The 14,047-nt window shown below is 36.4% G+C and overlaps 1 protein-coding gene across 1 annotated transcript in view; it reads left to right on the top strand.

The window, feature by feature from the left end:
• FAF1 (Fas associated factor 1) overlaps positions 1 to 14,047 on the top strand; it is a 492,920-nt gene that overhangs the window by 197,722 nt on the left and 281,151 nt on the right. The window contains exon 6 of the mRNA XM_059136657.1: positions 892 to 983. Within this exon, the coding sequence (XP_058992640.1) occupies positions 892 to 983 (92 nt within the window). The remainder of the gene's footprint in view (positions 1 to 891; positions 984 to 14,047) is intronic.

Genomic DNA, 14,047 nt, shown 5'->3' with positions numbered 1-14,047 from the left:
TGTATGCCCTGGATTATAATGGAAAGATAAAAAATGTGTTTCTTAATGCATTTTGCTGTCAAAAAAAAAGTTTGAGGGGCACCTGGGAGGCAGAGTCAGTTAACTGTTCAATTCTTGATCTCAGCTCATGTCTTGATCTCACCACGGTTGTGAGTTTGTGCCCTAAGTTGGACTTCACACTGGGTGTGGAGCTTACTTTAAAAAACAAAAAACAACCCCCCCCCCCAAAGAAAACGTTTGAACTATGTTAGTTTTTACTGTCAAGTTAGGAATTTGAAAGGTATATAGTAATTTTACAGCCAAAAAATTTAGTGAACTTTTGTATGGTTTTCAAGATGTAACTCAGATGTATTCCAAGAGTAGTTTTTTCACCATAGATGGGTCATTTTAACAAAAAAATCCTCTGGAGTAAGAGTTAAGTGACCTAGGTAACACTTAACAGAGACCTCATCCAAGTCACCTTACTGCTCAGGCTCCCAACTCCTCATCTATAAAGTCATTGGGTTGAGGTGCTTCCTATGATCTTTTCTAGGTCTTATGATCTCTGACAACCCACATTGCTATTTTTTGCTAAAGTAATCCTGGAATGAAGTGCATATTAGTTTCAAGGATGTACTTCTTCGTGAAGAAATTAATGACTCTCAACTGTGTTCTTATCTATTGTATCTCATCATGAACTAAAGCATTTGTATTTTTTAATGTTCATATTTATGCTTATTTATGGTATATATAGGAGAAACAAGTTACTTGGTTTTAATAGTGCTGCATTATTCTGTTTAGGAAATTGTTATAAGCTTCAAAAAACTACAATACTGAAAAGTTTTAAGAACTTTAGGGGAAAAGTAATGTACCACAACAGTCATTTTTTTGTCTTTTATTTTTCTTTTCCAGACCGTCTTAAAATCGCTACATTTGCCAAAAAACAACAGTCTTTATGTCCTTACACCAGACTTGCCACCACCTTCATCATCTAGTCATACTGGGTAAGGTGTTTACTTTTCCTGAGTATCTGAAATGAATCTTGATTATTAAGTTGCTTTAAGCTGTATATAAGTACCAAAATGAAATCAAATCAAACTCTTGTTGAACCTTTAACTCACCAACAACTACTAACTACATAAACTTTCAGACTATTTGGTTTAGATAGTTTGATTTTAGTGGTGGAATTTTTTTCCAAAGAAAATCTTTTGCAAAACTCGATTATGGGAAAAATAGTCAAAAATGATAGTGTTCTTTTTGATGGGGAAGGATTAGTGTTGGAAGGAAGAGATTGAGAAAATGGAACTCTAGCTTCTCCCATGGCTAAGGCAGGTAAACCTTTGAGGAAAATTCATCAGGCACTGCAGAATACAGCTTGAAAAGCACTGATACAGCATTTCTATTAAGACTTAATCTCTTTTTGGAATAAAGTATCTTGTTCTTTTTTCATTATTCACAGTGAAACTCGGGACATTTATAGAATGGTAAATGATTTTGATATTAAATTATATATGATGTTATTATTGCTAAGTGAAACAAACTGATCTAAAGTACATGATGTTAATGATAGAGTAATAATTTTTGTGAGTGCAGTATCTTTCCAGAACTATGTTTAAGTTGTTTCTAGATTTTTTCCATTTTTATACACATTTACTTCTTTTTTAATACTACTTGGTGATTTTGTTTAGTAGGGAGACCTATGTGCCTAAACTTGGGATATTCTCAAACTTTTCCTACCATATTAAATATTTTATTATTATATAGTAATGTTGGGTCCCCCAATAATGGGTCCCTGGTCAAAGGAGCGAGACTGATATAAAGTGAAGGTCAAGCAAAGCTTTATTTTGCACCAAGCATCAAGAATCAAACCGACCATCAGACAGACAGGTGGGAGCTGCATCTTACAGAGAGGGCGACCCCTCCCTGACTCACAGACTAACTTTTATAGAGCAAAGGCCATGTGGTTGGGCCTGGCCACACACAGGTGGCCAATGAGATTGTAACACACAGAGAAAGCTGCACAGTCATGCTAGATCACACATAAGTGACCAATTGAATTACCATTTACCCTATAGTAGACATTTGAACTAGCCTATCACCTTGGTCAGAATTGGTGCCCAAAAGGCAGGGCCCACACTTCTTAGTAGCTAGGGAAACAGTATGCATGCTCTACTGATTGGCTCTCTTCACCTGACCAGACTCTTTCCTGCATTTGGGCATTATCTCCACCTGACCTGACCCACCCTTGTATTTGGGCTTTGTTACCTGGGACTGGTTTCTCAGTCTTGCTTTGAAGTAAGTTCCCCTGGGGGGTGGGGGCAGGGTCAGTTTAAGTTTTACTGCATAAACAACAAAATGGCTATTCAACCAAGGTAGGGCTGCTCTGGCTAAATAGGTCCTTACAGTTGGAGGAGAAAATTACTGTTTTTCTCTACTATGCTGCTCACAGATCAGTTCTGGCTACCAAATGTATGGGGTTCTTTCCCCCCACACTGGGCAATTCTTCAATAGAAGATTGATTTTCTACAATTTAAATAAATTCTGATACCAGCTACCTGGAGATAGCATCTAATCCCATAGGTTCAGGGCTCAGTTCCATAAGACTGTTCCCACAATGGACACTATTTCAAGTCGAGGTTGTCTACTGTGCTTCTGAATAACGGGTTATACATCGGAGGTTCTCATAGCCCCCTTCTTGGGTTTGATAATTTGCTAGAATGGCTCACAGAATTTGGAAGAGTGCTCTAGTTACCATTACCAAATTATTACAAAACACATTTTAAAGAAATAAATGAACAGCCAGATGAACAGGTATATATAGGACAAGATATGGAAGAGTCTTGAGCACAGGAGCTTAAAGTTTGGAGTGCTACCCTCACAGCATGGATGGATGCATTCTTGTTCACCAACTTGGAAGCTCTTTAAAACACTTCCAGAAAAAGTAAAAATAAAACACTTCAGCTAGGGGCTTTTTTTTATAGAGGCTTTATTGCATAGGTAGGATTGACTAAATTATTGGCTATTAATAATTAACTCAACATCCAGCCCCTCTGCCCTCCCTACAAATATGGAGGGAGGGAGAATGCAGGTAGCTGAAAGTTCCAGCCCTTTAATTACTTGCTTGCTTTCCCTTGCAACCAGTCCTCATCCTGAGGGTTTTTCTCAAAGTCATTAACTCATGAGCAAACTCTTGTGTGGCTGAAAGGGGATTGTTATAAATAACAATCCTTCCATCTGTAATACTCTTATGATTTAGAAAGTTCCAAGGGTTCTAGGGAGCTCTTGTGGAGGTTGGGGGAGAAGACCAAATGTATATTTCTTATAGATTATGCCATTATAGGTAGATAGTAGCAAAAAAATTAAATTTGGCTTTTACCAAAGTAGAAATCACTGAACTAAAAAAATTAAATCTAATGTAATTATATTTGATAGTCTGTTAATAGTTCATTTTGGGTTAAGAATTTAATCACTGTTAAGGTTAGGTTAAGAATCAGTCACTGTTCATTTTCCATGTTAAGATCACATATTAATGGGAGGTTGAATTTGTATATCATTGCAAACAGCCAAACAGTACTTGTAGTCCTTGTGTTTATAGCAGTGTTGTTATCAATACTACATGAGATTAAGTTAAACAAGGAGTTATTTGTATGGTTCTGTATTTAGTCAGGACATTATTTTTGTAGTTAAAAAACATTTTTTTTTTAAGATTTTTTTTATTTATTTGACAGAGAGAGAGATCACAAGTAGGCAGAGAGGCAGGCAGAGAGAGAGAGAGAGAGAGAGAGAGAGAAGAGGAAGCAGGCTCCCCACCGAGCAGAGAGCCCGATACGGGGTTGGATCCCAGGACCCTGGGATCATGACCTGAGCTGAAGGCAGAGGCTTTAACCCACTGAGCCACCCAGGTGCCCCTATTTTTGTAGTTTAGTTAACAGAGTGTAATCACTGTCACCCAGTCTGTAGTCCACATAATTATGAGCAGATAGGAGACATTATTGATTATAATCCATTGCTTTTTAGTCTTATGATTAAATTGATTTATTAAAATATTTTCCTGGGCTAATGGAATTGTTCTTCATTGCCATGTGGCTGACCTTCCTTTGATTGTCAAATTGCTCAGTTCCTAGGCAAGCAGGGCCCTATAGTGCTTATGAAATGCAGTGTTTTATTGGCAGATGAGTACTTAATACAGCACTAAAGTGGTCTTTATGAATCTCTTCCAAAGTTTCTATTTTAATTCCAGTTAGCCTATGATGTTATGTTAGTTTCAGGTGTACAATGTAGTGATTCAATAATTCCATGCATCACCTGGAGCTAATCACAACTAGTGTGCTCCTTAAGCCCTATCACCTATTTAAGCCATCCTCCTACCCACCTCCTTTCTGATAACCATTAGTTTGTTCTCTACAGTTAAGAGTCTGCTTCTTGGTTTATGTCTCTTTCTCTCTTTTTCTCCTTCGCTCATTTGTTTTGTTTCTTAAATACCACATAGGAGTGAAATCATATGGCATATGTTTTTCTCTGACTGATTCAGTTTGCTTGGCATTATCCTCTTTAGCCTCATCACATTGTTGCAAATAGTGATTTCATTTTATTTTATGGCTGAATAATATTTCATTGTGTATATATACTGCATCTTCTTTATTCATCATCAGTGGACACTTTGGCTGTTTCCATATCTTGGCCGTTGTAAATAATGCTGCTATAAATATATAGGTGCATATATCCTTTTGAATTTGTGTTTTTGTATTCTTTGGGTAAATACCCAGTAGTGCAGTTGCTGGATCACAAAGTAATTCTATTTTTAATGTTTTGAGGAATGTCCATACTGTTTTCAGAGTGGCTGCACCAGTTTGCATTCCCACCAACAGTGCAAGAGGGTTCTTTGTTCTCCACATCCCTGTTAACACTTGTTGCTCGTGTTTTTTGATTTTTAGCCATTCTGACAAGTTTGAGGTGATATCATATGGTGATTTAGATTTGTTCTTCCCTGATGTTGAGCATCTTTTCGTGTGTCTGCTGGCCATCTGTATATCTTCTTTGGAGAAATGTCTGGTGTTTGGGTGTTGAGTTGTACAAGTTCTTTATATTTAGGACACTAAGCCTTCATTGGATAATGTCATTTGCAAATAGTTCCTCACATTCTGTAAGTTTGCCTTTTGGTTTTATTGATTGTTTCCTTCACTCTGCAGAAACTTTTCATATTGATGCAATCCCAATAGTTTATTTTTATATTTGATTCTCTTGCCTCAGGACACATACCTAGAAAAAAGTTGCAATGGTTAATGTCAGAGAAGTTATTGCCTGTATTATCTTCTAGGATTTTTATGGTTCTAGGTCTCACATTTAGGTCTTTTATCCATTTTGAATTTATTTTTCTGTATAATGTAGAAAAGTGGTTCAGTTTCCTTTGCATATTGCCATCCAGCTTTCCCAGCAATATTTTTGAAGAGACTGTCTTTCTCATTGGATATTCTTTCCTGCTTTGCCAAAGATTAATTGACCATGGAGCTGTGGATTTATTTCTGGGTTTTCTGTTCTGTTCCATTGATCTGTGTCTTTTTTTCTCAGTAACATACTCTTTTGATTACTACAGCATTGTAAAATAATTTGAATTCTGGAATTGTGATGTCCCTAGATTTGCTTTTCCTTTTCAAGGTTGCTATGGCTTTTCAGGCCTTTTGTGGTTCCATATAAATTTTAGAATTGTTTGTTCCAATTCTGTGAAAAATGCCTGTGGTATTCTGATAGGGATTACATTAAATGTGTAGATTGCTCTGGTTAGTATAGACATTTTATTTATTTATTTATTTATTAAGATTTTATTTATTTGACACAGAGAGAGGAAGAGATCAGCAAGAGAGGGAATACAAGCAGGGGGAATTGGAGAGGGACAAGCAAACTCCCCTCTGAGCAGGGAGCTTGATGTGGGGCTGGATCCCAGGACACTGGGATCATGACCCGCGCTGAAGCAGAGCCACCCAGTTACCCCCTGGTATAGACTTTTTAACAGTATTTATTCTTCTAATCCATGAGCATGGAATGTCTTCTCATTTCTTTTGTCATCTTTAATTTCTTTCATCAGTGTTTTATAGTTTTCAGAATACAGGTCTCTCAGCTGTTTGGTTAGGTTTATTCCTAGGTATCTTGCTATTTTTGGTACAACTGTAGATGGGATTATTTTTTAAATTTCTTTTTCTGCTGCTTCAGTATTGGAATATAGAAGTGCAGCAGATTTCTGTAGATTGAATTTGTATCCTGCAACTTACTGAATTTTTGTATCAGTTCTAGGAGTCTTTTGGGTTTTCTTTATATAGTATCATTCATATGCATAGTGAGCATTTTACTTCTTGCTGATCTGGATGCGCTGTATTTATTTTTGTTGTCTGATTGCTGTGGCTAAGACTTTGAGCACTGTGTTGAATAGAAGTGGTGAGAGTGGGCATCCTTGTCTTTTTTTCTGACTTTAGGGGAAAGGCTCTCAGTTTTTCCCCATTGAGGATGATGTTAGCTGTGGTTTTGTTCTATAAGGCCTTTTGTATGTTCTCTCTAAACCTACTTTTTGAGGGTTGGTTTTTTTGTTTTGTTTTTTTAAGATTTTATTTATCCATTTGACAGGCAGGATCCCAGGACCCGGGGATCATGACCTGAGCTGAAGGCAGAGGCCTTAACTCCTTGAGCCACACTGGATCATTGAAATTATCCTATGGTTCTTATCCTTTCTCTTATTGATATGGTGTATCAAGTTGATTAATTTGGAAATTTTGAACCATCCTTGCAGTCCAAGAATGAATCCTACTTGATCGTGGTGAATGACATTTGTAATGTATTGTTGGATTTGGTCTGCTAGTATCTTTTTGAGGATTTTTGTATCTATGTTCATCAGAGATATTGGCCAGTAGTTTTCTCTCTCTCTCTTTCTCTTTTTTGGTTTTTTTTTTTTTTTTTTTTAAGATTTTATTTATTTATTTATTTATTTGACAGAGAGAGAGAGAGCAAGAGCACAAGCTGTCAGAGAGGCAGGCAGAGGCAGAGAGAGAAGCAGGCTACCCACTGAGCAAGAAGTCCGATGCGGGGCTTGATCCCAGGACCCTGAGATCATGACCCGAGCCTAAGGCATCGACTTAACCCACTGAGCCACCCAGGCACCCCTTTGGTGTGGTATTTTTATCTGGCTTTGGTATCAGGGTAAAGCTGGTGGCCTCATATAATGAATTTAGAAATTTTCCTTCCATTTCTCTTTTTTTGGAGTAGTTTAAGGATGGGTTATTAGCTCTTCTTCAAATGTTTGGTAGAATTTGCCTTGGAAGCCGTCTGGTCCTAGACTTTTGTTTGTTGTGAGTTTTTTGATTACTGATTCAATTTCATTACTGGTAATCAGTCTGCTCGAATTTTCTATTTTTCTTGTTTAAGTTTTGGTAGGTTATTTGTTTTTAGGAATTTATCCATTTCTTCTAGGATATCCAATTTGTAAGCATGTAGTTTTTATAATATTCTCTTATAATTGTTTATATTTCTGTAGTCTTCATTATTTCTCCTCTCTCACTTGTGATTTAATTTATTTGGGTCCTTTTTTTCCTTGATGAGTCTGGCTAGAGGCCTATCAGTTTTACTGATTTTTTTCCAAAGAACCAGCTCCTGGTTTCATTGATCTTTTCTGTTGTTTTTTAAGTTTCTATATCATTTATTTGTTCTTATCTTTATTATTTCCTTCATTTTGTTGGCATTAGGTTTTGTTTTTTGCTCTTCTTCTAGCTCCTTTAGATCTAAAGTTGAATCATTTACTGGAGATTTTTCTTGCTTCCTGAGGTAGGTATGTATTGCTGTGAACTTCCTCTTAGAACCATTTTTGCTGTATCCCAAAGATTTTGAACCATTGTGTTTTCATTTTCATTTGTTTCCATGTACTTTTTAAAAATTTCTTTTTACTTCTTCGTTGACCCGTTCATTGTTTAGTATCATGTTATTTAACCTCCATGTATTTGTGGTCTTTCCAGATTTTTTCTTGTGGTTGACTTCTAGTTTCATAGTCTAGTGGTCAGAAAAGATGCACAGTATGACTTGTTTTTAAATTTGACGTGGCCCGTTTGTTTTGCCTAATATGTGATTTATGCTGGACAGTGTTCCATGTGCACTTGAAAAGAATGTCTATTCTGCTGTTTTAGGATGAAATGGTCTAAATATATCCATTAAATCCCTCTGGTCCAGTGTGTCATTCAAAGCCATTGTTTCCTTGCTGACAATCTGTTCAGATGATCTGTCCATTGACGTTAAGTGGGGTGTTAAAGTCTCCTACTATTATTGTATTTTTATTGATCAATTCCTTTATGTTTGTTATTGTATTTGGGTGCTCCCATATTGGGTACATAAATATTTGTATTTGTTTTATCTTCTTATTTGATTGTCCCCTTTATTATATAGTGTCCTCCTTTATCTCTTGCTACAGTCTTTGTTTTAAAGGCTATTTTGTTTGATATAAGTATTGCTACTGTGGCTTTCTTTTGACATTGACTTTCATGATAAATGTTTTTCCATCCCTTCACTTTCAGTGTTTGAGCATCTTTAGGTCTAAAATGAGTCTCTTCCAGGCATCCTATAAATGGGTCACTTTTTTTTAATCCATTCCATCACCCTTTATCTTTTGATTGGAGCATTTACTCCACTTACATGTTGTCATTTTCTTACTTGTTTTATGGGTGTTTCTGAAGATTTTCTCTGATCCTTTCTTGTCTTTCTTTCATGGTTTTCTTTAGTGATATATTTGGATTTCTTTCTCTTTATTCTTTGCATATATATTAGTACTTTTTGATTTGTGGTTACCATTAGCTTTATATACAACGTCTTCTTCATACAGCAATCTATATTAAGTTGATCATCATTTAAGTTTGAACTCATTTTTTTACTCCTCCCCACATTTGAGGTATATGGTGTTATATATGTCATGTATATAACAGCATATACATGACATTCTATTATATTAATGAGTTCCTTGACTGGCTTTTTACAGAAATATTCATTTTTACTACTTTTCTGTTTCCTGCTGTTATATTGTCACTTTAGGTCTCTCCTTTCCACTCAGAGTCCCTTCTAATATTTCTTGCAGGCTGGCTTAGTGATCTTGAACTCCTTTCATTTTAGTTTTTCTGGGAAACTCTTATTTATTTACTTTTTAAAAAAGATTTTATTTATTTATTTGACAGACAGAGATCACAAGTAGGCAGAGAGGCAGGCAGAGAGAGAGGAGGAAGCAGGCTCCCTGCTGAGCAGAGAGCTCGATGCAGGGCTCGATCCCAGGACTTGAGATCATGACCCGAGTCGAAGGCAGAGGCTTAAACCACTGAGCCACCCAGGCGCCCCTCTGGGAAACTCTTATATCTCCTATTTGATGATAGCCTTCTTGGGTAGAGTATTCTTGGCTGCAGATTTTTTCCATTCAGCACTTTCAAATGTATTATGCCACTCTCTTCTGGTTTAGAAAGTTTCAGCTGAAAAATCCCCTGTTGGCCTTATGGGTTTTCCCATGTAAGTTATTGTCTTCTTTTTCTTGCTGCTTTTAAAAACTTTCTTCATTACTATATTTCGCCATAGTTTAATTATGTGTTGGTGTGAATCTGCTTATATTGACTTTAATGGGGGTTTTCTGTGCCTCTCCTGTTTCTTTCCCCAGATAAGGGATGTTTACTCAGCTTTTTAAAGAAAATTATTTATTTATTTATTTATTTGAGAGAAAGATGGCGAGAGAGAGATTATGAGCAGGGACAGAGGGAGAAAGAGAGGCAGTAGCAGGCCCCCCACTGAACAGGGAGCCCGACATGTGGAGTTCAATCCCTGGAACCTGGGATCATGACTTGAAGGCAGACGTTTAACTGACTGAGCCACCCAAGCACCTCTGTTTTCAACTATCATTTCTTCAAATAATTTCTCTAGCCTCTTTTCTCTTTTCTTCTTCTGGGACTCCTGTATACAAATGTTATTACATTTGATTTAGTCACTGAGTTCCCCAAGTCTTTTCTTATTTTGTGTAATTTTTTTTCTCTCTTTTGTTTGACTTGATTACTTTTTATTACTCTTGTCTTCTAGGTCATTAATTTGTTCCTCTGCTTCTCCCAGAAGCTGTTCATTGCTATTCATCCCATGAAGTATATTTCTCATTTTGTTTATTGATCACTTTATCTCTGTTATGTTATTACTTATCTCTGTGTTAAAGATCTCATTTATGTCCTTCGTCTTTTCTGAACCCCAGAGTGTATCCTTATGATCACTACCTTATATTCTCTACCAGGCATGTTACTTTTATCCGTTTCACCTAGATCTCTGGCTCTGGCCTTGTCCTGTTCTTTAATTTGGGATAAATATTTCTGTCTTCTCATTTTGTCTAAGTCTCTGTGCCTGTTCTTATGTGTTAGGAGTAATCAGTATCTGCTGTTCTTGAAGGTAATGGCTTTATTAAGAAGCCCTCTAATGCCATGAGGTGTTTTCTCTCCTGTTCCCCAGGGCCTGGCACTTGCAGAAGTGTCTCCATTGTGTGCTGGCTGTGCTCTGTTGTTTTGTCCTGCCTGCTTTATCTTCAGGTCAGTCCTCTGTAGAGGCTCTCTTTGCCTGTTGTGGGCAGTGTTTGGTCCTTGGCCTGAATGTAGCACTTTTAAATGAGGTGTGCCCTGGTATATTTGTGAAATGAGACCTGTCACCACCACTATGGAACTGAGGCTCCACAGAACTCCCATGTTTGGAGACACGTTGTGAGCACAGGTTTGGGCTGGTCTTCTGGAGCTGGAAACTGCCACACTGGACTGATGCAAGCATGATGGGGAAGGGTGATTATTCTGGAGCATGGGAGGGGTGTGGCTTGGTGTAATCAAGTTAGGTAGCAAGTGTCCATGCTGTGCTGGTTCCTGCAGGTGTCCCTGTGGTCATGCTGAGGGGCAGGTAGTGAAATGGTGCTGGCCAGTTCCTTTGTTCTGGAGTCACCTTTCCATGAATGCTCCTTCTCTGGGATGCTCTCCAAAATGAGCAAATAGCCTACCCACTGTGTCCCACAGGAGCTCTTCAGATCTCTGTTTCTACTCTTTGCCCTTGGGTTGTTTGCCTGCTTTCTTTCCAAGAGTAGCTTAATGCCCTCTGGGTTCTATTCTAGCCAAGTCTGTGGACCCTTAAAACTCTAGGCTTTAGGTCCCACTTGTTGCAAGAAGTCATGACATGAAATTTGGCCCTTCTTGCTTTCCCAGCCATCTGCTATGGGGATTGATTTTCCTCTTTTGCTCTCCTGTGTGCTAATCACCCTTCTCCAGGACCCAGGCTCCCTCCTGACTATGGTGGCCACAGTCTGTTTTTCTCCCAAACTGTATCTCCACACTTCCTACCTTCTTTGATGTAACCTCTTCTCTACCTTTAGTTGTTGAGTTTTTTCTCCCAGTCTTCAGATGAATTTCTGGGGTTAGAATGATTTGATAATTATCTCGTTGTATTCCTGGGAAAAGGCAAGCCTAAGGTCCTTTTACTCTGCCACAATCTTCCAACCTAGCTTAATGGATTTTTATTAAGTTAAAATGATGCTGTTTCCTTTGTTGGAACAGTAGGACAAAAAAAATTCAAAGCTAAACAGAAGTCATAAAAGCACAGAGTATCTGGGGAGTGGGAGGAGGGACATCTAGAAGCTCCTGTTAATGAAAAAATCATGTTAATGCACATTTTATTTAAAATCTAACTAAAATCCAAGTTGTTTTTCTTTTAGTATGTTAATATAATACATCTTTCCATAAAACTAGAGATTAGTTTCCCTTTTTTTTGGTGATTTATATTTGATTTGATTTCATGGGAGACAATTGAAAAAGTCCATGCAAAACCTTAAATTAATTACTATAATTATTTTGAACTTGTGATTTGTTTTTAAATTGTTTACTGACAAACCATTTTATTCCCAAGGTTTGGTGAGAACTATAGATCTAGAGAACACTACAGTTTAAACCATGTCCTTTAAGAATTTTTTAAAAAAAATTTTACTGCCACTAGGGGGTGCCTGGTAATTGAATCTGTTTTTATATTTACAATTTCTGAAAAAAGAAAACACTAAGAAAGAAATTTATGATATTTATGCCTATAATTATGCTTAGAATTATTTTATTTTTTACTTTTAGAATTATTTTAACATAAATTATATTTTTCAGAAAACAGAATATCAAGCTAAGAATATAAGAGCAATCTCTTATTCATAACCTGTGTAACAGTTGAAAATCATCTAAAAACACTTCTTAATAAATCAGATTTCACTAATTGATAGAAAAGCGAAGCAGTATCCCGATGGCAAAACTTCAGACTATACTATAAGTCAAAGTAAAATTAGCAAAGAGAAAAAAACCTGTTAATTATACACATTTCATATTATAAGATTTAGTCCACCAAGGATTTAATTATTACATACTGGATAAAAATAAGCTCTGTCCTCAAGTAGCTGATAAAGTATTAGGCTTTTTCTTAATTTGTCTCTTTACAGGAATTTTGCTTGGATGCCACTCACTCTTAATGTTCTGTCTGCCATTCAGGTTGATTCAGTCAGAAAAGCGCCTCTTTTCATTTGCTCTAAAGGTTGGCGTTCCTGATAGTTCTGTTCTCAGCAGTCTCTCCTACTGTAATTTCTCCCTGTAACTACTCTGATATCTACTTAGTCCTTCATTTTCCAAATATGTATAGTCTGTTTATCAACCCATATGTCCTAGTTGCCAGTGGAGCTTTTCCCTGGTGTGTATCCACATGTAATTCAAAGTTGTATGTCTAGAAGTGAGAAAAGAAAAATAACCTGCATACTTCTAGAAAGAAAAAAAATTGGGAAAACTTAGTCAATACATTAGTAAGCAGTAATATGAAAAAGGAGCACAGGAAAACAGAGTAGAGAACAGAAAATATGACAGCAAAAAAAAAAAAATCATGTATATTAAAATCTCAGTAAAGTATTAAACTCCTATAAAAAGTTCTCAAATAGGATTTTAAAAATAGTCCACTATATGTTGTTCACCAGAGAATCATCTATTGTTTTTTTTAAAAATATTTTTATTTATTTATTTATTGGAGAGAGAGACAGTGAGAGAGAGTATGAGAGGGGAGAAGGTCAGAGGGAGAAGCAGAGTGGGAGCCCAAAGCGGGCCTTGATCCTGGGACTCTGGGATCACGACCTGAGCCAAAGGCAGTTGCTTAACCAACTGAGCCACCCAAGCACCCTAGAGAATCATCTTTTGGAGAAATAGCACAGAAAAGGGAAAATAAAGGTACAGAAAATTATATTCTAGATAAATATTAGTTAAAAGAATATATAGCAATACTAGTATCACATAAAGTTGAATTTAAGGCAAATAGTAATGAGGGCCATTTTACCAAGAAGATAGGACAGTTGTGAACTTACGTGTACAAATCAGCAAAATTGGTAGAATTACAAGGAGAAATAGAGCAACCACAATCATATACAAACATATTTCAGAAACTAATGAATTAAGCAACATATTTTTGCAGACTATAGAAGATTTGAATAGCCAAGTTAAATACAAATGGAATACATATGAAAATTGGCCATTACTAGAACACAGCACCAGTATCAAAGAATCACTATCATACTGACCTCATTCTCTGACCATTATGCAATTAAAGTAGAGGTGAAGTAATAATAAAAGATATCTCTGAGATTCTCCATATATTTAGATTCTACAGTTGATTTATTTCAGAATTATGGGTCAAAATGAAATCATAATAGTAAACACTAGATATTTAGAAGTGAACACAGTGAGAGTTCTAGATACTAAAACTTAGAACACAGTGTAAGCGGTACCTAGAGGCAAATGTGTAATCTTAATCTACTAATTAGAAGACAAGAAAGAAAACAATTGAATTGTTGTTTGATTTAAGAAAGAGAAATAACAACAGAGTAAGTCAGAAGAAAGTCAGAAGTCAGAAGAAAATAGAAGGAAAGAAAGATTAAGTAGCAGAAATTACTGATGGAGGTAATCTACAGCAAATTAATTCTTTGCTTAGAAAATCAAGCCAGGAAAAAATAAGAGTAAGTACAAATAAAAATTCAGGTATGAAA

This window comes from Mustela lutreola, chromosome 10 (genome assembly GCF_030435805.1).
Source record: "Mustela lutreola isolate mMusLut2 chromosome 10, mMusLut2.pri, whole genome shotgun sequence".
Classification (NCBI taxonomy): Eukaryota; Metazoa; Chordata; class Mammalia; order Carnivora; family Mustelidae; genus Mustela; species Mustela lutreola.
Note: the sequence above shows the minus strand (reverse complement) of the source record. Positions and strands in the feature narration are given on the sequence as shown.